General features: G+C 48.6%; 1 protein-coding gene across 3 annotated transcripts in view; it reads left to right on the top strand.

Moving 5' to 3' along the window:
* NHERF2 (NHERF family PDZ scaffold protein 2) overlaps positions 1 to 21,732 on the top strand; it is a 319,028-nt gene extending 297,296 nt beyond the window's left edge. For all 3 annotated transcript variants that reach the window (XM_086940501.1, XM_086940500.1, XM_086940499.1), the window contains 2 exons: positions 17,707 to 17,772; positions 19,127 to 21,732. In XM_086940501.1, the coding sequence (XP_086796627.1) occupies positions 17,707 to 17,772; positions 19,127 to 19,285 (225 nt within the window). In that variant the 3' untranslated portion in view covers positions 19,286 to 21,732. The remainder of the gene's footprint in view (positions 1 to 17,706; positions 17,773 to 19,126) is intronic.
* Positions 21,733 to 22,276: the final 544 nt, after the last annotated feature.

The raw sequence follows: 22,276 nt of genomic DNA, 5'->3' as shown, positions 1-22,276 counted from the left end.
ATTTACCTCTTTGTGGATAAGGGTAGAGAGAGGGTAACAGGCCAAAGCCACATGAAAGATCAGCTAGTTATGGGCTCGAGTTCAAACGGGACCTTGAGCCGACCCAAGCTTCAGGCTCGAACCTGGCTCGAGCTTGCAGCAACTCACTCACCTCTAACCAAGATATCCTGGATGGGCAGCCAGGTGTAGAGCGAGCCATGCTGAAGATCGCAATCAAGCAGTATGTAAAGCACACGCTAGAGAGCTGTCCTGTTTATTTGCCTTAAGGGAAACCATCTTATCATCCCGGACAGGGGGCCTTATTGCAAAATATGAATGACTCCTTGACATGGATTGTTGGATATCAAAATCAACAAGCATTGGCACTGTCAATAGGACTTGCCTTTGGGACCTTGTAAGTGGGGGTGCCTCTGAGAAACCGAGAGCTTGAAGAAACAAAAGCGGTAAATAAAAATAAACAAATCAGCCATGCACTTTAAACATAATTTTCTTGCAAACCAACAACAAAAAATACGTCCTAATACTGCACACCCATGCCCTACGTTGTGGCTGCTAAAATAAGGATGGTTGTGTATTTGGTTAAGCGAAAGCTGAAATATCGAAGGAAATTACCTGCTGCGCAAGGTTCTTTGTCGAGTTGACATATTTGAGAAGACACATCAGTAGCACAGACGGGAGTTGTGGGCCGCCATATTATTGTGGTCAGGATGGATTAATATTTGCACTTAGACAAAGTGCCTAATTTGTGCTTGTTGTTGCAGGTGGAAGGCTCGGGCAGTTATTTCTGGGGACCAGGACTTAGTTTTTATAATTAGAGTTTGAAATAGAGCAAGAGAGAGAAAGGTGGGAACAATGGTGGAAAAGAAAGGATGTAAAGTGATTGTGTAGGCAGTACTTAAAGTACACTAGTGTAAGTACTCTGTTTCATTAAAAATTGTAAACATGAAAACTCACAGAAAGATGCCAGTCATCCAGTCTCCTAATAGACTGCCAATAATGCGTTCGGTTCCTGTGGCTGCCTAAATAAATCAAAAGGCAATGCAAGACTAAGATTGCAAATTTGCTTGGGTGGGAATTGTGATCTTATAATAATAAGTACCCATTGCTGGTGTAAAGGTAAACAGGAGTATTGTCTGTTCGATATTTAATTTATGAAGCATTAAGGCAGTACATGCAAAGGACCCTGATAAAATATCAATGTAAAATAAACATGCACATATTGTACAGCAATGAAGTAGAAAAACAATAAATGCACTTCCTATTAATAGGACGACATATATTAGGTGTGCTTAAAAGTGATAAAAATAACTACTTATCATCCTAAAGTGAATAAATGAATGACAAAGTAAATGACAACCTTCAAATTTTGTGCATTATAAACTTGGGACATATGTGAACTTCAATAGATTATGGGTGCAGTGCCAAACTCGCAGACAGCTTTGTGTGTGTGTGTGTGTGTGTGTGTGTGTGGGAGGGGGAGGGGGGGTGTGTACTGGCGGGTCTGGCCATGTGATACAATGAGCCTCTCGATAACACGTTTGCGGGGCGCGCATTTCGCACATGTCACGGGCCGGCCCCACGGTGATTGCCTGTAGAATGTAAGCCACACACAAAGGCTAATAGAAAGTGTGGAAGTTAAAAAACCACACGGACGAGTTTGGAGAAGGTCTGGACTGATTCCAAGAGGCCTCCCCATAGGGTAGCGCATGCATGCTGCGCTAGGCTCGACCTAAAAAGGTATATGGATGGTTATCTCAGTTCCCTGCTAAATGTATAATCTACAAAAATAGGAGGGGCCCTCCTAGAGTATCTAATGCCCAGTATTAGATAGGAAACACTCCTGTTTTATTCAACAGGAGTTTTTTCTATCTCATATTGGGTATTTGGTCTTCTAGGCTGCAACTTTTTTTATTACGGTGTATATCAAATCTTCACTAGGCTGCAAGGGCTTAGGGTCCTATACCAGGTGGTGACCGATATTTACAGGCGTAGGTTGCATTTTACAACTGTGTGGGAATGGATTATGTCAGACGCAGAACCCTCTGCTCTGTTGTCCATTAGTTATGATCCGGATGGAGTCCACTTCTGTGACAATGACAGAAACCATTTTAAACGGAACATACAAGAAAGAGGCCATAACCTCCCAGAGATGAAGATTGCCTGTTGAAAAATAGAGGTGCAGGTGGCAGCCGGGCCAAGCTGTCTGCATAAGGCTACCGTAAGGGGGTGGAAGGAAAAAGCCTCAAAACTGAACGTTTTGGCACAAAAGATGTTGTTCTGGAAGTGAGGCTATAACCTGCAAACCGTGGTCAAAGGAACCAGTCATCTTTTTCTGGGTATGGCAGTTACCTTGAGATAGACTAGAGGTTACTGGAAGTCAATTGACTGGAAAAATTCCTGTTTATAAGTGACCCGGAGTGAAATTCACCATTAATGTATACATTCTTAGTTGGGAAACCTTAAGCCAACCTTCACGCAGGACGTAGAAATGTTTAGAATTTGCTAGAAGGCAGCATTCACCCTGCAGGAAACTAGCAGAGGTAGAGTAGAGGCAACGGGAGTGAACATTAACCAAATGGGACATTTATCAAGAACAAGAAAAACAGCTTTGACTACCTTGAACTGGACAAAGTAATTAAGCGTACCAGTGACCCTAAACACACAGCCTTCATTCTAAAGAAACCTCTGTGGCCTTAATCACTGTGGCCTCGCTGTGGCGAGGTACGAGTGGCACTGACCAGCCGCGTGGGCAGGGGTCTGAGGGACTTCAAAGCTGGCTGCACCCGGTGCTCTGTCATGGTGAAACCCTGTGGCCTCCATTTGCACCTGATGGTAACAGACACAACAATGTGACCCTCTTCTAGTCCTCCCTGTCCAGCACCCAACCCAGGGACCTGGATTCACTAAAGGGCGTTGATGGCGCGGGTCTGCTGTTTTTTATGGCGATGTGATTAAAGTTCCTGGGTTAAGGGTAGAATCGGGCCTGGAGCTCAGCAGGTCAGATTTGTCATGCAAGGGGTATCCAGTGCAAACCCCTGCAGTTCGTTTTGAAGAGAGGGCTGTCCTTCGTGCACGCCGCCTGCTCTCACACAGTACCTAAATTATGACAACAAAAATGTCATGGCAGGTTTTTTACATCTTTGATCGTTCCAAGTGCCTAATGTGCAAGTCTGATGTCATTACATAGTATTTACATGCATTAAATGACTCACTGTTGTGGGGGGGTAGGGGGATTCGGGGCGGGTCGCACTGGGAGGGGTTAATTATTTATTTTTTAATTAATTAAACTTACCATCTCCTCCGGTCCTGCGTCTCATCTCATCTCTCCTCTCCATACAGGAAGCGGGCAGACTCCATCCCCTAAGCCAATCACAACGCTGCAAAGGCAGCGTTGTGATTGGCTAGGACGCCGACCCCACAGGCATCTATGCGGAGGCCATTTTCTCTATGTCGGCTGTACCAAACAGTCGGGGCACTCATAGTGGGCAAGCCCCTCCTCCCCTGGACTCCACCAGAACCGCCCACCTGCCCGCCCCCAGCCAGGCATACCCGTCTGCTTTCTCGCAGTGCGAGAAGCAGAAACATAAAATGGTATTTAAAATACTATTTTATGTTTCTGCTTCTCGTGCCGCGAGAAAGCAGTAGGATGACGCTCCTCCACCCAGGTGGAGGAGCCACCCCTGATTCAATTTCCGTACTGTTGCATTTAAAGAATGGCAGTCCTGCAGAGATGGGATTGGACTGCGCCTTACAAGTTAAGTAGCCCTGTTCAGGAGGGTTGTTATTGCCCGTTAAGTTTAGCATTCTTCAGAGAAGTGCCTGTCCCTTTCTTGACAGTTTAGCAGGTCTACTGGGTAGAGATTGTATAGTCCCATTAAAGTGCAGCGGCGCTGATATTGTCCATCTCTTGTGTATTTGACGAGGACTGGTGGTTTTATCCACTACTGGTCTTGACGCCTCGGAGAGAGGTGTTTGTATGCCCAGATGTGGGTCCCTTGCTCACTTTGCCACTGGATTCAAGCTAGCCTGGCTGAAGAAGGGTGACATACCCTGAAACCAGTCCCAGGATGCTTGTTTCCGGTCCATAGAGGACCTGGCCTGGCAGTTCGGTCTGGACTGTTCCCATGGGGCACAGGGTCAAGACTGATTTGCATATGGCTGGGTCCAAACTGGGGTGGTATAGTGGCTAATAGAACGAGGGATTTAACCCAGATCTTTTGACTGGGGGAGAATGTTTGCATTGTCAGAATTCCGTCCTTCATTTGTTTGCTGTAACACAGTATTAAAAGAATGGCAGCCATGTTGAGATGGGCCAGCAATAGCATTTGTGGCACATGGATTCCTGAAGTGCAAGTCACCACAGCGTCCTCTCGCCTGCCTGTCACTGCCAGCCATTTCACTCCCCCACACCTCCCTCTTCTTCCCCCTCCTCCACAGGATTGTTCTGTTTTGGGTAGGACGTAATTCTAAAAACAACAAGCATTTACAATGCAATGGTCTCGGAATTATTAAAGGTAGAGCTATTGGCATTGCTCATGACCTTCTTTTTTTTTTTTTTAAATCATAAATAAATGGCATTGTCATTTACAATGCCAATAGCTTAATCGCTCGCATATGCATGACCTATTGCATTTACACCCACACAGAGCCACAAACCCACAAAGAGCCACCCACACAGAGTCATGCACATAGAGCCACCCACACACACCGAGCCACCTACACAGAGCCACCCTCACACAGACAGAGCCACCCACACATAGAGCCACCTACAAAACAAGAAAAACTAGTGCAATCATGAGGCAGAACGCCTTCATCTGTCGAATCCCCCTCTCCCACCCGGCACCACCGCTCTTACCTGAACGGGCCGCTCCTGGTACCAGTGTCTGCCCAGCTAGTACATTCAGTACCAGTGTCTGCCCCGCCAGTACATTCAGTACCAGTGTATTCTCCGCCAATACCCTCAGTACCAGTGTTTGCCACACCATTACCTGTCTGCCAGGCGCGGTGCGTCCATTGGGGCGCGGGGCGTAGCCCCCCGCCCGCAGCTCCCTCTGCATTTCTGTTGAAAGACGCCAAGGCAGGAGAACTGACATTCCAATCATGTCAGTCAGCATGACATCACATCGCCCACCCCCTTCAGAGTCTGAAGGGGGTGGGCGGGGTGGCGTCATGTTCACTGACATGATGATGTCACCAGGGCAAGCAACACAAGTACGCATGAGTGGGGACGGAGGCTGAATTTTTTACCCGTGCCCACGCATGCGTACTTACGTTTGCGCTTTTTTGCGCATGTCCATTAGGAGCCCTTTGGGCTCCTAATGGGCGTGCTGTGGGCGAAGAGAAACCTGTGCCCCAAGCGCCAGGATAGGCTGCGAGGGCTGCCAGTCTCCATTTGTGCTGTGAGGCGCCAAGGGGTCGGGGAACAGAGGTGGCGTGGACACTGACCAGCGGTAACTGAGGTAAGTTTTGTTTTTTATATTTAATATAATATAGTCAGCACCAGGCCAGGGCTCTATCCAGGAGCACATGCACATCACACGATTCCTGGCAATCAATGAAGTAGAGGAAATGGAGAGAATAGATAAGATAGGGTGGTAGTGAAAGAGATACACCGCAGCGACCCAGATAGGGGGAGTCAAGAAAATGGGGTGGGGAGGAGGGGGTTAATAGGGGATTGGAAGAACAGTGTATGTCCTCGGTGTTCAGTTTTTTTTCATCCCGTTGTTGCGGGCAAGCATCTCTTCTTTGTGCTCAGACGGGGTCACTCACGCATGCCCCCCCCCCCTTGCCATAAGATTTGCCGGGAGAGTGCCACTGCTGGGGGGCGAGGCTTTTCTGGCAGGAACCACACCACAGCCCTCGAGTTCCAGCACACCCCCAGCACACTGCAGCCCCCACCACCGGCAGTCAACTTCCACATCTGCTCACCTGGGTGTCACCTGCATCGCCTCTGGGCCCCCTCAGCGTGCTCCCCCAAAGTTCAGCAAGTCTGAGGGGGCAGCATGCCAGCAGAGGTTGGGGGCCACGGCACCCAAGAACTGCAGGCCTCCCAGAGTTGCTCTTATATCCACGGTGCTGCGAGGCCAACAAATGATGTATGGAACATTCTAGCGCGGCCCTTCTAATGGGGAAAACCTCACGGAGCATTTTAATTCCCATTTCTCTTTTCACAGCAGAAAAGTAAATCTGTTTATACTGATAAAGTTAACTGTTCGCGCCCGGTTCATATAACTCACAATATTGATATTTTCAGGGAAAAAACGAACATTAGGTTAACGCAGGCCTGTAAATTTCCCAGATGGCTAGTTAAATTATGCAAACATCCATAATAAGGAAAGTAATGTGTGGAAATACGCTATGGGAAAATCACTGCATTTAAGCAGACCAGGAATCCATTAACTTAATTTTGCAAGTTCGTATTTTAATACTAATCATGCTAAATTCATGTGCCACTTTAGATAGCGCGTCTGTGTTTTCTGAGTGGGATGCTGCGCTCAGCCCCACGGATCTGTGGAAGGAAGGCGAGGATCCGTGGAGAGCTGAATGCGGAGTGCTCCGAAGGACTCAGTGGCAGGGGCGTGCGGGCCCCGGGGGAGCTCGGCCGGCCAGTAAAGTGCGCACCGTCCCGGGGACTGTGAACTGAGGCTTCTATGGCATCTGTGCCAGGTCCGCGGAGCTACACGAGTGCGTCTGGCATCTGTGCCAGGTCCGCGGAGGTATGCAAGTGCCTGGGAACCTCGGGAAGCTGTGGGTGGTCCCGGGAGAGTAGGGTGTTAGAGCCCTAAGGGGAGCTGTGTCTGTTTTAGGGTCTTTCGAGAGCTGTGGGTACAGGCGCTTCAGAGAGTTGAAAGTGTCAGGGCGCTAGGGAGAGCTCCGAGAGCCAATGTCCTATCGGGTAACTGTGGGTTCCAGGGTCATCGGAGAAATGGGAGTGTCAGATTTCTAGAGCGGAGCAGTGGTTGCTAGGGCGCTGGGACACTGCGAGCGGCAGGGGCCACAGAAGATTGTCAGTGCCAGGGCCCCAAGAGAGCTGTGCGTGCCAGGACTCTCAGAGAACTCTTAATGTCGCGACCCTCAGAGAACAGCCAGTGCCAGGGCCCTCAGAGAGCTATGAGTGCCTAGGCCCCAAGAGAGCTGTGAGTGTCAGGGTCCTCAACGAGTTGTGAGTGCCAGGGCCCTCAGAGAGCTGTTAGCGCTACGTTCCTCTAGCGCTTTGAGGGCAGGAGCCTCAGACAGCTGAGAGTACAAGAGTGTTAGAGAGCTGAAGCTTACACTCTCTGTGGAGAGGCGTGGAAGCCCGGGCCACCGGAAGGAGGATAGTTCCAGGCTGTAAGTGTTGGGGTTGACCGATCCGGGTGCATTGTTCCTCGATTACTGCAGACTCGCTCGCTCGCTCTGAAGGCAAAGCCCTCAGCCTGTTGTTGGTGCCAAGGATGCTCGTGCAATAGTGAAAGCCCGCAACCTCGAACAGCGTCATTAAGTAAACAGGCAAAAAAAAACAGGGGACACAAGCACGAAAAACGGCACACGGGAGGAAGGGAAACCAGACGTGCGGGCGGAGGGAAGGGGTTGCCAAACAGGGAGTCAGAGGCAAGAAACAACGACACAAACAGGGGGGGGGGGGGGGGGCACGAAAAAAGCACGCACGAAAAACGGCACACGGGAGGAAGGGAAACCAGACGTGCGGGCGGAGGGAAGGGGTTGCCAAACAGGGAGTCAGAGGCAAGAAACAACGACACAAACAGGGGGGGGGGGTGGGGGGGCACGAAGAAAGCACGCACGAAAAACGGCACACGGGAGGAAGGGAAACCAGACGTGCGGGCGGAGGGAAGGGGTTGCCAAATAGGGAGTCAGCGGCAAGAAACAACGACACAAACAGGGGGGGGGGGGGGGGGCACGAAGAAAGCACGCACGAAAAACGGCACACGGGAGGAAGGGAAACCAGACGTGCGGGCGGAGGGAAGGGGTTGCCAAACAGGGAGTCAGAGGCAAGAAACAACGACACAAACAGGGGGGGGGCACGAATAAAGGCACAAACAGGGGAGCAGAGGCTTACCTGATGTCCTCGGTTGACGCTGCTCGAACAGCAAAATGGCGTCCGGCAGCTATGAAATTTTTCGGATTCGGGGTTACTGCAGACTCGCTCGCTCGCTCTGAAGGCAAAGCCCTTAGCCTGTTGTTGGTGCCAAGGATGCTCGTGTAATAGTGAAAGCCCGCAACCTCGAACAGCGTCATTAAGCAAAATGGCGTCCGGCAGCTATGAAATTTTTCGGATTCGGAGTTACTGCAGACTCGCTCGCTCGCTCTGAAGGCAAAGCCCTTAGCCTGTTGTTGGTGCCAAGGATGCTCGTGTAATAGTGAAAGCCCGCAACCTCGAACAGCGTCATTAAGTAAACAGGCAAAAAAAAACGGGACACAAGCACGAAAAACGGCACACGGGAGGAAGGGAAACCAGACGTGCGGGCGGAGGGAAGGGGTTGCCAAACAGGGACGGGAGGAAGGGAAACCAGACGGGTGGAGGGAAGGGGTTGCCAAACAGGGAGTCAGAGGCAAGAAACAACGACACAAACAGGGGGGGGGGGCACGAAGAAAGGCACAAACAGGGGAGCAGAGGCTTACCTGATGTCCTCGGTTGACGCTGCTCGAGCAGCAAAATGGCGTCCGGCAGCTCTGAAATTTTTCGGATTCTGGGGCGTGGTTTTGCGCCCTGAGTGACAGACGACGTCACAGGGCTAAAGAATGCAAAAAATCACGCCCCCGAATCCGAAAAAGACGGGGCTTCTTTGGAGGGACGGCTCTCTCCTCCAATGGCTGGCCTCCTTTTAGGAAGCCAGCCAATGGTGGAGAGACAGAGCGGGGGGGGCGGGTTCTGAAGCCCCACTAGAGGACATTAATTCTCTGACCGGAAGCTGCTTCGCAGCTTCGTCCCGAGACCTAAAAAGTGCTAGACTGCAGGTTGCACCACACTTTGCCCCTCCCGGCGCTGCCAGTGACTGTACCAACGCAATTACTAATCATCACACTCCTACAAGTGTGATGATTCAGCTTATTTTCAGGCCCCCAAAGCTATAAGAATGGCTTATTGTCAATAGTCCTTTTTATTGTATATTGAATTAAAAACAACTTCTAATGTGCTCATCTTGAAAGTACACAGGCAGTGCCACCGGGTGTTGGCGATTAAGTGCTGGTGAAAGCACTGGAAACCACCAGCTCAAATTAAGCACTGGTTTGGGAGATGGTGTGTTCTGTCTCAGCATTCGACTGGGGCAGGATGCCATCATTCCTGCTTTTTCAAAACATAGCAGATTTGTATTTATTTATTTGCAATTTTATAAAGCACATACATGGCCCAAAGGCATCAATCTTTGCGCTTTAGAACAGTAGCAGGATACATGGGTAACAGAGGGTTACAGTAAATAAATTTGGATGTTTACATCGGTAGATGTGTGCAGGCGTTACCACAAAAGACAGTTACAGCTGTTGGTCAGAGGACGTACATAGTATAAGCACCGATTTAGATGGTGGGGTCAAATAACAAAGGTAGTCCAGAACGAGCGAGTACTTCAGTTTGGGCAAGGGTGAATAGCCAAGGTGCCTGTCAAATAGGTGATGCAAATGGTGAGGAATGCTCACTGCAATGACCGGAAACAAACAGGGGAAGGCTGTGGCACCACCGCGGAATGTCCTTCTCACAGATCACATGCTGTAGTAGCAGCTGCTACCGGGCATCAGTGGTGAGGCGGGGTTGGGGAGGGTCTTAAAAAAGAGAGAGAGAAACCGAAAATTAAAAATAAAATAAAAACTGACCTTACCGGCGCCCGCCTCTCCTCCGTCCTTTTTGCTGATGCAGGAACAGGAAGCACCCAGGCTTCCAGAATCCTCTAGTCAATCACAATGCTGCTGATACCAACGTCGTGATTGGTCTGAGTGCCATGGCTCAGCGCTCAGGCGGAGAATGGGAGGCTGGGCATGTTCCTCACCAGCCGGTGTATTACAGCCTGGTGGGAAACATGCGTAGGACTGTTTGGCCGGCCAAGTAGTCATGCACACTTGGAGAGTGCCACAACTCCTACCCTGCTCCTTGGGCAGCCCAGCCCAGCCCAGCCCAGCCCAGCCCCGCCCACCCCACCCCACCCCGTGCCTGGAGATCTGCCTGGGAAAAATTAAATGATCATAACCTGGCATTATCATCATTTTATTTTTTTGGTGAGGCGAATCTTCTCTGCCTTACCGGAGGAGCCGCCACTTGTGCAGAGGTATAATTGAAGGTGGCACGTTTGCTACCCATTGATTTGGGGAATACGTCCTGAAGCACTAAGTACATGCTGCACAGTGCAGGTTTGTAAGCACATTCACCTGAAGGAGCAGGGGACTGGACTTCAAATCTTTAGGCTGCCCTATTTCCTTAGAGGAAGTCATCGCCCTTACAAAAATGATTAAGAGCGGTAGTCCGCAGGACACTGTTCCCGCCCGTATCATGCCCATGTTGGCCGAAACTCTTGGTCCTGGTATCCAGAAACTAATTAATCTATCGTTAAGTACGGGAGAAGTTCCGAGAGATTGGAAACGGGCTCTGGTAAGACCGCTAAGGAAAAATACCACCATTCCTTGGACGGATCTTGCCAACCTACGTCCCATCTCTCTTCTCCCTTTTATGGGCAAAATGATAGAGAAATATGTTAACAGACATCTGTCCAGGTTCGTTGAGGATACACATGGCCTGGACCCCTCCCAATCGGGCTTCAGGCCAAGCCATAGCACCGAGACCACCTTGCTGTCAGTCGCAGACGATCTACATATGTACCAGGATGGGGGCTACTCCGTCATCCTGGTTCTATTGGATCTGTCTGCGGCGTTTGACACCGTGTCACATGACATCATGACTACCAGACTTGTGAACATAGGTCTGGAAGGTGGAGCTCTGGCATGGTTAAGGAGTTTTCTGACTGACCGCACCCAGACAGTCATCCTGGGTCCCCACCGGTCAGAGGAGTTGGAGATCTCAAAGGGGGTGCCACAGGGTTCTTGCTTAAGCCCGACCCTGTTTAATATCTATGTGGCCCCCCTGGCAAACATCATGAGATCTCATGGGTTCATCCCTATGTCATACGCGGATGATACCCAACTCCTCTTTCCGTTCAAACATCTTACAGAGACGGTCAGGAACTCTTTCTCCTCGGGGATGAAGGCAGTGGCCCACTGGATGGCATCTAACTTCTTGCAATGCAACGTTGCAAAAACGGAAGTGATGCTGTTCGGTGAGGCAAAGCTCCTATGGTCCCCAGACTGGTGGCCGCAAGATCTAGGCCCAGTCCCAGAGCCAAAGCAGGTGGTAAAAAATCTCGGCGTGCGCCTGGACCAGGAGCTCTCCCTGAAACAATACAGCAACCAAGTGGTGAGCTCATGCTTCCATGTGATCGCCATGCTGAGGAAAGTTTTCCCTATGCTCCCTGACTCAACTAGGAGAACGTTAGTGCAGGCCCTAATACTGAGTCGTCTGGACTACTGCAACGGGATGCTCCTAGCAGCAAACGAGGGAGTTATTGCGAGATTGCAAGTAGTCCAGAACACTGCGGCCCGTCTTGTACTAAATCAGCCCCCCCGCACACCATTGAAGCCTCTTTTGAACACCTTACATTGGCTACCCATCAAACAAAGGGTGAAGTACAAGATTGGATGTACTATACATAAAAGCCTCCAGAATAGAGGGCCTGAGTATCTAAACAGCAGATTCTCCCTCTATAAACCTGTACGGTCCCTGAGATCTAGTGACCAAGCTCTACTACAGGTCCCAAGAGCTAGAAAGACCAGGCAAGGTGGAAGGGCGCTATCCATAGCCGGACCAAGGTTGTGGAACAGCCTCCCTCTCTCTTTGAGACTCTGCCAGGATTATCTCCCGTTCAGAAAACAGTTAAAAACCTTCCTATTTTCCAACTAGTGATACCTGTGTACCTACTGCCACAAGCTGCAAAGGTTTTCAAAGGCACGGAGATACTCCTTCGGGAGGTGATCCTAGCGCGGTATAAACCCGCAAATAAATAAATAAATAAATAAATATAATTAACTAGTTACACTGATCTCCGAGTTCCCTTCTGAAGCGGAGTACTGCCACTGTTATGATTGTGTTTCATAAGTTGGGTGCAGTTTAAATGTTCATTATTTGTCATAAAATATACTCATTTAGCCATGAAAATATTATACAATCAACGTGTGAATTCAAACTACGCTGGGGGCCTTGTCCTGGGAATATGCGGCTCATTTCCCTATTGAGTCCATCTCAACATTCTCGCCTTTAGTGAAAATTAACGGACAAATGAATAGTGATACAATCATGTGTCCTAGATCAGACAGTTTGGTAAACCAAGAAAACCGAGTTTGCCATGCAGGACGCACAGCCCCAGGCCATTGTTCGGCTTGCGGTGAAACTGCAGCGTGGCTCAGCCCGCGTTGTAAAGGCTGTTTCCCGTATATTATTGTTTATTACCAGAATATGTTGGTGAAGTAGTAGACTTAAACCAAAGAGAGGGGCTCAATGTCACCCAAAGGGAAATAGAGCACCAATATATTGTTAGGTAAAGCAAGATTTTTTCCGTTGGGAGATCAAAATGATCTAAAGTTCGAACAATCACAACACTCAGTTAAAGTCACTCGCTCAATTGTAAACTGCCCGCTTATTGCTTGGGGAACACTCCACAAAGAAAAAACATTATTTATATAAAAATATACATTTTATTTTCAATAAAAAACACATAAGTCCATGTACAATTCCATTTAAAAACCTACACAGTAAACATTAAAACCACCTAATGTGGATGGGAGAAATGTGGTGGAAGACATTAAACTTTGTCTTAGTATTGCTAATTCGGACCCTTTGCTGACAACATAGGGAAGGATTTCCCTTCCTTATACCCAACTATTTGCTGACAACTCCGAATTTAGCCCTTCTATAATGCGTCGATGCGTTTCGGAAGCCTTGAATGATTATATCCTCCTTCAGGACAGTGTCTCTGATTTTCTCCACAATCAGTGTATCACCTATGCGAATGCATCTTGGTGAATTAGATTTGCCATTAGTTTATCCTTCTCGGGTCGTTTTCAATAATTCTCGAGCTCCCACACAGCTATTTAAAAATGATGATCAGCCTAAAGCGCGGTGTGCTTCACTTTATTTTGCACCCGTTTTTCGATGCCAATGTTATAATCCTAAAGGCTCTTATTCTTTTATTTGAACCTGGTTGTCCTTTATATTCTGTATTCAGTTATAGTTTCACCATTTTGTTCTGTTTAAAAAGGACTCGTCTTGTTGTGATCTTGGTGCACCCGGGTATTTAACGCTCGTGGCTTATCTGGTTCACCGGCAGGTTTTCCCGGAGTGTTTCTCATGCGTATGTGAGATCGTTGTGAAGATTCAACAAAAAAACAGATAAGCCACGAGCGTTAAATACCCGGGTGCACCAAGATCACAACAAGACGCGTCCTTTTTAAATAGAACAAAATGGTGAAACTATAACTGAATAAAGAATATAAAGGACAACCAGGTTCGAATGAAAGAATAAGAGCCTTTAGGATTATGACATTGGCATCCAAAAACGGGTGCAAATAAAGTGAAGCACACCGCGCTTTAGGCTGATCATCATTTTTAAATAGCTGTGTGGGAGCTCGAGAATTATTGAAAACGACCCCGAGAAGGATAAACTAATGGCAAATCTAATTCACCAAGATGCATTCGCATAGGTGATACACTGATTGTGGAGAAAATCAGAGACACTGTCCTGAAGGAGGATATAATCATTCAAGGCTTCCGAAACGCGTTGACGCATTATAGAAGGGCTAAATTCGGAGTTGTCAGCAAATAGTTGGGTATAAGGAAGGGAAATCCTTCCCTGTGTTGTCAGCTAAGGGTCCGAATTAGCAATACTAAGACAAAGTTTAATGTCTTCTACCACATTTCTCCCATCCACATTAGGTGGTTTTAATGTTTACTGTGTAGGTTTTTAAATGGAATTGTACATGGACTTAGGTGTTTTTTATTGAAAATAAAATTTATATTTTTATATAAATAATGCTTTTTCTTTGTGGAGTGTTCCCCAAGCAATAAGCGGGCAGTTTACAATTGAGTGAGCGACTTTAACTGAGTGTTGTGATTGTTCGAACTTTAGATCGTTTTGATCTCCCAACGGAAAAAATCTTGCTTTACCTAACGGTGAAGTAGTAGAGCCAGGATTATGTCTCCACACGCCTATTTACATGAAAAACACTCCAGCTCGTCTAACCGCTGAGGGTGGTTCTGGCAGCCCAAGCAGTGCCCCTCTCGTTGTTAGGACTATCATTTTATTTTTATTAGGGCTCGCCTGCTGTGCGCACGCACAGCTGGCAAGCTCTATAGGGGCTTATCCAGTCTTTAACCACCACTGGCGATTCCTTGCTGTGCATGAAGCGCGTGCACAATGCCACCAGCCGCCTGCCTGCCTGCCTCGCATTACCACATCAAAGGCAGCCCTCCCAGCGCATTTGTCACCCCCTAATTATTCACGGCCTGCCGGCCGTACTTTCAGTTTAGTCTCATTTTATAACTTGTTTAACTTGCTCGCATTTCCCTACTCCCCCTTCAGGGTCCTTATCTCCTCGCATTCCCCCCTCCCTTCTCGCCCAGCCCTTTGATGCTCTGCTGTAGTTGCTGCCTCTAAACCTGTCGTCACATCTTTCACCCTCTCGCTTCCCCCTTTCCTCTCCATTGACGATCTCCCTCATGTGTGAGTGCTACCTGAGCTTGTTTGTCTAGTGAGCATGGTTCCTTTGCTGAAATTGAAGGAGAGCCCTAGTTTGAACATAACACTTCAAAGTACTTGCGTTTCACCATTTTTTACGTGTTTGAAGCAAAGTCTGGGCGGCACTGCTAAATTCATAGGAGTAAATGTCACAAAGTCTGCCTGCGTGACTCAAACCCAATAGAAGAGGTGAAGTAACAATACCTGGCTTTTAGAAAAAAATCAATCCACTAATCAGCAAATGTGGCCTTCATTCCCAAATGCAGCCGCACGATCCATCATCGGAAACCGCGCCGCCTGCATCTCATAAGGACATTAGATGTGACAAATACACTAAAGGCCCCACTCAAATCACAGCCTCCTGCCAGCGCAATCTCCCGCACAATAATCTGTTTAAATTGGACAAAAACCTACTAGGTAAGAAGTGTTCAACTTTCCACTCTTTAGTAAAGCCACAGGAGGCGAGACGATTTAGACCCGTCAATCACGCTGTCACAACAAGTGCAAGGCAGGAGCCGAGCGGAGAAATCATTGCAAAGAGGTATTCTGTGACAGCCTGCCTCCAGGCTCCCCATTCTTACAAATTCGCCTAGAATTCAGAACACAATAAATATGCTTTTTCATAAAGCAGAGTGGCCCCGATGACACAGATTAATGCCTTTATTGAATGACTTGATACACACTTGCTATTAAGTTACTTTGAATCCGGTATCGGCTGATAAACTGCAGCAGTGCCTGCCAATTACAGAACACCTACAGTCTGCAATTCATTTCTGCGGTCTTTTTTTTGGGACGTTCACGTGGCTGGAAGTTGGCTGCCTTTCGCGGTCACTTTCCCTAATGCTTCAAAGCGCGGCCCTGTGCTGGAGAACGGATGACGTCCTTGTGACCTTGGTAGAGGTCACATGGAGGTAGCCGCCTAGGTTTTATACGTTTTTAATCTCAGTGCATTATCACAGAAAATGCGTATGGCAATACAAGATAAATGCATCCTCAAATCACGTTATGACGTGTAAAGTCGCCAATACAGATTGTCAGGACCAAATAAATTTTTACAATTGCTTTAATGTGATTCTCCTCCCAGGACTATGCTTTTAATTGAAGAATGTTCACTCCACCGATGCACCCACCACACAGATCCACCTACACAGCTCCACCGATGCACCCACCACCCAGCTCCACCGATGCACCCACCACCCAGCTCCACCGATGCACCCACCACCCAGCTCCGCCGACACAGCTCCACCGATGCACCCACCACACAGCTCCACTGATGCACCCACCACACAGCTCCACCGATGCACCCACCACACAGCTCCGCCGAGGCACCCACCACACAGCTCCGCCGAGGCACCCACCACACAGCTCAACCGATGCACCCACCACACAGCTCTACCGATGCACCCACCACACAGCTCTACCGATGCACCCACCACACAGCTCTACCGATGCACCCACCACACAGCTCCACCAATGCACCCACCGCCACCGACACAGCTCCACCGATGCACCCACCACACAGCTCCACCGATGCACCCACCACACAGCTCCACTGATGCACCCACCACACAGCTCCACCGATGCACCCACCACACAGCTCCACCGATGCTCCAATTAAGCTCCACCAATGCACCCACCACACAGCTCCACCAATACACCCACTAAGCTTCACCGATGCACACACCACTCAGCGCAACCACAGCTTCACTCAGCGCAACCACAGCATCACTCAGCACCACCACCGCATCACTCAGCACCACCACAGCATCACTCAGCACCACTACAGCATCACTCAGCACCACCACAGCATCACTCAGCGCAACCACAGCATCACTCAGCGCAACCACAGCATCACTGGTTCAAATATGTTCTTTCAATGTTTCAAGCTGTTTTCTAGCTTTCACGCTTTATTACAAATCACAAAAAAATGTTAATATTTCACTTCTGTTCTTGGATTTTCGTCACAATAAAAAACAGTGAACATAATCTTCACAAAAGTTATTTACAAAAGTTTAAGCTATTGCCATTACAAATTAAATACATTATTTAAGTATTAATTATTTAAAAAATTAAAAGCCATTGTTATTTGTAATATCAATACATCTAAGTCACGTAAATACAAAACATGTTGCATTACAAATGCTATAGTTGTCACATTTGCGAAAGTTATAACTATTGGCATTGTAAATGACAAAGCTATTAATTTAGCTATTTTAAAAAATAACATAAATAAAAAAAAATCATTTATAAGACCAATAGCTCAAACTTTCCTAATGCGAGCCCTATTGCATTTCCAATGCTTGTTTAACTAGCATTCACTACCCAGATTCTAAATGCGCTCTGTTTGCAGGTGAGGCTGCACGGCCTATTTTGTGGCCACAGCGCAGTATGCGTGGCCTGTGCCGTTGTTGGCCACAGATGTGCTGGTGTCTCAAATACTAATCATTCAGATGCGGTAACCGAGCTATCCTCTGCGCGCAACTCTGCGAGGGCGGCAGCCATGAGCGGCCAAGGTTTCGGATCGGGGCTCCGGTGTGGTGTGACGCGGTAACCGCATTTGATAAATACAATGTCCTGTCAATATTAATCTAATAAACAGACTGGTGCCCCGGATGAACCCCCAGATATGTCCGCTTTGACGCCCAGCCCCCACAGGGCATGTTTTCTGATGGCTGCGCTCCTTGGTGGTGCCCTGTGAAGTGATGATGGAAGGGAAGCCAACCTCTCGGTGATGGCAGCTTATTTAAATGACCAAGTATTTTGGAGGGGGGGGGGGGAGAAAATGTATGCATGCGCGCAGATTCTAGCGTGATGCAGTCGCCCAATAAATGGGCGTGGCCACAGTGATATGTGTATATTGCCATCATACTGTATAACTTTATGAACTTGCGAGCCTCCTCTTGGACCTGAACTGACGTGTGCTGCGTTTCTCCCACAGGTCAACGGCGGGTCGTCCACTTCCTCGTCGCACAGCGACCTCCAGAGCCCGGACAAGGAGCCCAAGGTAAGCGATGCCCTCCGCGTCACGTGCCGCGCGCGGGGCCTGACCCGGCTCGCTGACCCCGCTCTCGCGCGGGCTGCGCGCGCAGACGGAGCTCGAGCCGCTCTCAATGGGGCTCTGTCCAGGGGCAGGCGGCCGAGCGGGGTCCAGTTGCACCGAGAACAAAAATTGTAACCCGATATATTTTATCCCTTGAAAATATGCCGCGCGCCGATTATATGAAGCTGCAGGAGTTTAAGAGGAAACGTCTCCCGCAGCGCTGGCTTCCCAGTCTCTGGTTTCACGGCGCTGCAAAGCAGACTGCTTCAGCGTAATGAGGCTTGAAAGATGGCTGGGAACAAGATGTGCTTCTGGTTAGCACCTCGTAGAGCACGGGTCTTTCTCTCGCCGATGTGCGAGACTTGGGCGCATGCATCGGGGAAGACTTTCCATAGCAAGGTGTCTTCATCACATTCTACTTTATAGAAATGAAATAGCCATCCTGCCTCCTCTAGCAGGCTTTTAAACACCTTTGTACATAAGTAATTTAAAGGCTTAACTCCGTAACATACGATTCTGAGAAGTCCAAATCTAATTTACAGGGCTTTCATAGAGCGCATAGCTGCTTGTAGGCACATCAGCGCTAAGTAGTGCGGCTGAAACTAGTCTCTAGAAGCCAAGTAACAAAGAGGACCCTACCGCGGAATCCACAGCGACGCACGGCAGATTGTGCCCCAGCTCTCTGGGAGTTACTAACACCTGTTTGTGCCTAGCCTGAGGGTGATCCAGAGGAAGGATGGGGAGGTGGTCTACGGGGTTTGGGGGGGATCTCTTGCTTACTTACTGTTCACGAGGCCCCGGGAATCGCACTGCGCTTCCAAGCCCATCTCCTTGCCGCGTGACACGTTTAAAACAAAGGCCAACTTCTGTGGTACTGGGGTCTACCCTGCTTTATGTGAGGTGAATAACAACAGAGCTTGCAGAAGTGATGTCACATCGAGCACAGGTGTGGATAGATGGCCGTTAAGCATGCACTATGCGGCACAGCTGCTGTAAAAAGCCTGCAGCACAGGTCACGAGACTTTAAGCCAGAGGCAGAGAGAACACAGACTGCGTGAGCTGAACAAGAGAGAAGTTATGGAAAAAAACACAGCTAGGCTATTCAAGGAGGCAGGTGCCGATTCTAGGCCATGATGCAGCCGCACAATATAATGGGCATGGCCACACAGTGCAATGTGTATATAGCATTCCAGCGTGCTTTCCCATTGTCATCATGCTGTATAACTTTATCTAAACATATTCATGGCCCTGTCCCCAGACTCTGGCCTCTTGTTATGTAATCGAGATTAAAATCTCCGTTTGTTCTTTCTTCCCACAGGCGAGAGGCTCGGACAGGAAGGACCCCTTCGAAGACAGCGGCCTGAGCCTCAGCCCCACCGCCGCAGAAGCCAAAGAGAAGGCCCGCGCCAAGCGCGCGAACAAGCGCGCGCCGCAGATGGACTGGAGCAAGAAGCACGAGCTCTTCAGCAACTTCTGAGGGGCGCGCGCGCCGCCGCGGAAGGAACTCTCACGGGGGAGGAGCGTGGGCGGAGTCTGCTGGCCCTCCGGACCCCGTGTGCTCACAGGGGGACCCCAGTATCCACACTGACCAGCGGCGAGAGGCGGGGACCAAAGCCGGGGGACCTTCTAGCATTTCACGTCCTCTCGTCCAGGCCCCGGACAGGGCCGGGCTGCTGACTGTGAGGGTTCCCGCTTCACCTCTATGGTTCTCGCGCAGGTCATGTAGTTGCATCCCACTCGAGAGGGCCGAACTAGATTCACATTCCTCGTATGAACGCATCTGCAGCTGGCGAAGCGACAACGGCAGTAGCTGGGAACGGAGACGGCATGCGAGCTCACGTGCTCGAGGCCTGGTTACTGCCCCCCTCCTCAAATGCCTCGAGGGGCCCTAACCACTCTCTCTCTCGCTGAAACAGACCAGACCCATTTAACAAGACTAAATGTGATCGAATCAGGGGCCACCACTGATGCGCACCGGGCCTTCCACCCAGCACAGATGCACATTTGGTTTTAATCGAGACCCGGATGCAGAGCGCGTTTTTTGTTGCCATTGCAGTCACCCTGCTGCCCTCCCCAGACTCTGAGGACAAATATAACTGAAAGCCCCCTCCTTTTAACGCCCTTCCGCCTGCGTCGCTACATCTTGGTATGTTGAGTGGGAGCGGCTGTGCAAGATGTGTAGACAGAGGCAGAAACCTGCACAGCAAAGCCTTGCGAACCCCCAGGGGGGTGTCCTGGACTGCGAGGGGGAGGGTATCCCTGCTTGGAGGTAATGTTACCCAGGATGCGGTGTAGCACGCACATACCTGGCGATCCTGTTGCCATGTGAAGGCCTGACTTCTGTAGAAGCAAACACGGTCTCCATGCACCATCTGTTCACATCCATCTCTGTTATGTAACCACTCATCCACTACATACTTGAAACTGCACCGAGACTGTCAAAAGTTAACAAACACATGTTCAAAACAAGATGCCTGGAATACCATTGCATTCCCATTGCAAATTACTGTGCTCCCAACATTCCATAGCCTAAGCAGAACCGATGTGTGGAGGACGCATAAGCGAGCCAGCAGATGGCATGGCACGGCGAACAGTGGTCGAGGTGCTCAAGCCTGTTGATGCCTTTATCTGAGTTTGTACACATAATCTAAATGCTTCTGACATCCCAGCTGGGAATATCCTTGTAGCCTAGTATCATTAATGTTTGTGATGAGAAGGTCTACATTGCTTTTTTTTGGGCTCAGTTGAGAGAAAATATTTGTATGCAGAAAAAACAGATGGCACATAATGTGAAATTTCCATGCAAAGATTTAACAACTGGGTTTGTTTAGTATTAAGAAACTGACTAGCTAAAGGCAGCCCTTAGGATCTTGGCATACCTTGAGGTGGGAGACGTTAAAACTGAGATGTGGTTTAAATTTGCCCAAGAAGGCGCGAGGGATTCGGAATGGAATTCAACCTATTGGTGCCACTGAATGGGGTGGGCTGCTGAAGTCGATGGAGTATTTCTAAAATTGTAATTTGCACCTTCCCCGAGATGAACCGGTGTGCTTATCAACACAGGGGTGACGAGGAAGGATTCCTTCTAGCAGCAAGCACGTATTTTTAAGGCTTTGTTTGGTTCCTTGTTGTGATCCGCAACCAGCATTTTTACATACCTTTCAAAAAGGATTGAGCTCTACTGCCTGAAAGCCTCATTTACGACGAGCATCATTGTTCTGAGTGGTGGGGGTCTTTTCTGCAGGCGTTGTACATTCCAGTGGACTTGTTTGTAATGTGGCGTTGCTCAGGAGTGCAGTGTGTAGCCATCTCAGAGAAGCTGATACTGAAAACGAGGAACCGGGCACCTTTTCCAACTGGTTTGTACCTGTTAATAGGTTGACCTTGTTTTTGAAGCTTTGTTAGTTTCATTAATTCCACAGTTAATGATACGTTAGCCCTTGAAAGACAACAGGGCAAATTGTTGTCCCTATGGAAAATGAAGAATATAGTGTCGAACAATACAGCTCAGATGCGTAAAATACGCCTTGCTACATTGGGACCATAATACATAGACACTAATAATCATGAAGGACCGGTAGTAAACAGTGATTTTATAAGCGTTGTGCCACACTAATGTCTAGTGTGTTGGCTGGAATAACACTAAATGGTATGTATTGCTGACTTATTTTCACTAACGCATTCATTGTTCCTTGTACTTATAAACCACTGGCATTACATTTGTGTCTTATTTTTACGTTTTACCTTCTGTGGGCGGTTGCCCTGGCAGTGCACTTCATATTTCTGACACCATGTTAACTGATAAATTCCCACACTTTTGTACATTTAATCTTGATAAAAGAAATTATAAAGCAGTGTATCTGTATTGGAAGCAAGAGAATGTATAGTGTATTGTTAATAATAAACATTTGCTTTGTTCATGTATGCCTTTGCATGATAATGTGATCTGTATCCTTTTCAGTGTGCTGGACGGTGCATGCACATCCATCGTGCGTGGAGTATGCGTTGCCAGCACTAAAGGGGAGGAAAACTAGACTGCATTCAGCGAAACTGTAGGATAGTTAGCTGCTCACCTGTCTGTGCGGTTACTAGCGCAGCATCATCCAAACGTGATAGTTTTCAACTTCAGGCTCTCCAAAATATTTAATATGGCCGCATAGTGAACTGGAAATCTTGGTGAACCACAGGGAGTAAGAATATAAATTCTGAAATCCGTACCAGTCTACACTGAAAGCACAACCCTTCTTTTGGGGGAAGGAAAAAGCACTTTCAACCTTCCACCACCTAGTAGTGTTCCTGGAAAGCGTGATGTAGATGGTGAGAATGCAGGGAGGCACGCTGCTCTTTCCCTTGTCTGTCCCTGCAACCTCGCGTCCATTTTATACACAGCATACCTTTGTTTTTTTATGCAAGATGTAGGCCTGTGGAATATTCCCATGCAGATCCCAGACTGCTGTGAAGGATGGAT

The sequence above is a fragment of the Lissotriton vulgaris genome, chromosome 10 (assembly GCF_964263255.1).
Source record: "Lissotriton vulgaris chromosome 10, aLisVul1.2, whole genome shotgun sequence".
Taxonomy (NCBI): Eukaryota; Metazoa; Chordata; class Amphibia; order Caudata; family Salamandridae; genus Lissotriton; species Lissotriton vulgaris.
Note: the sequence above shows the minus strand (reverse complement) of the source record. Positions and strands in the feature narration are given on the sequence as shown.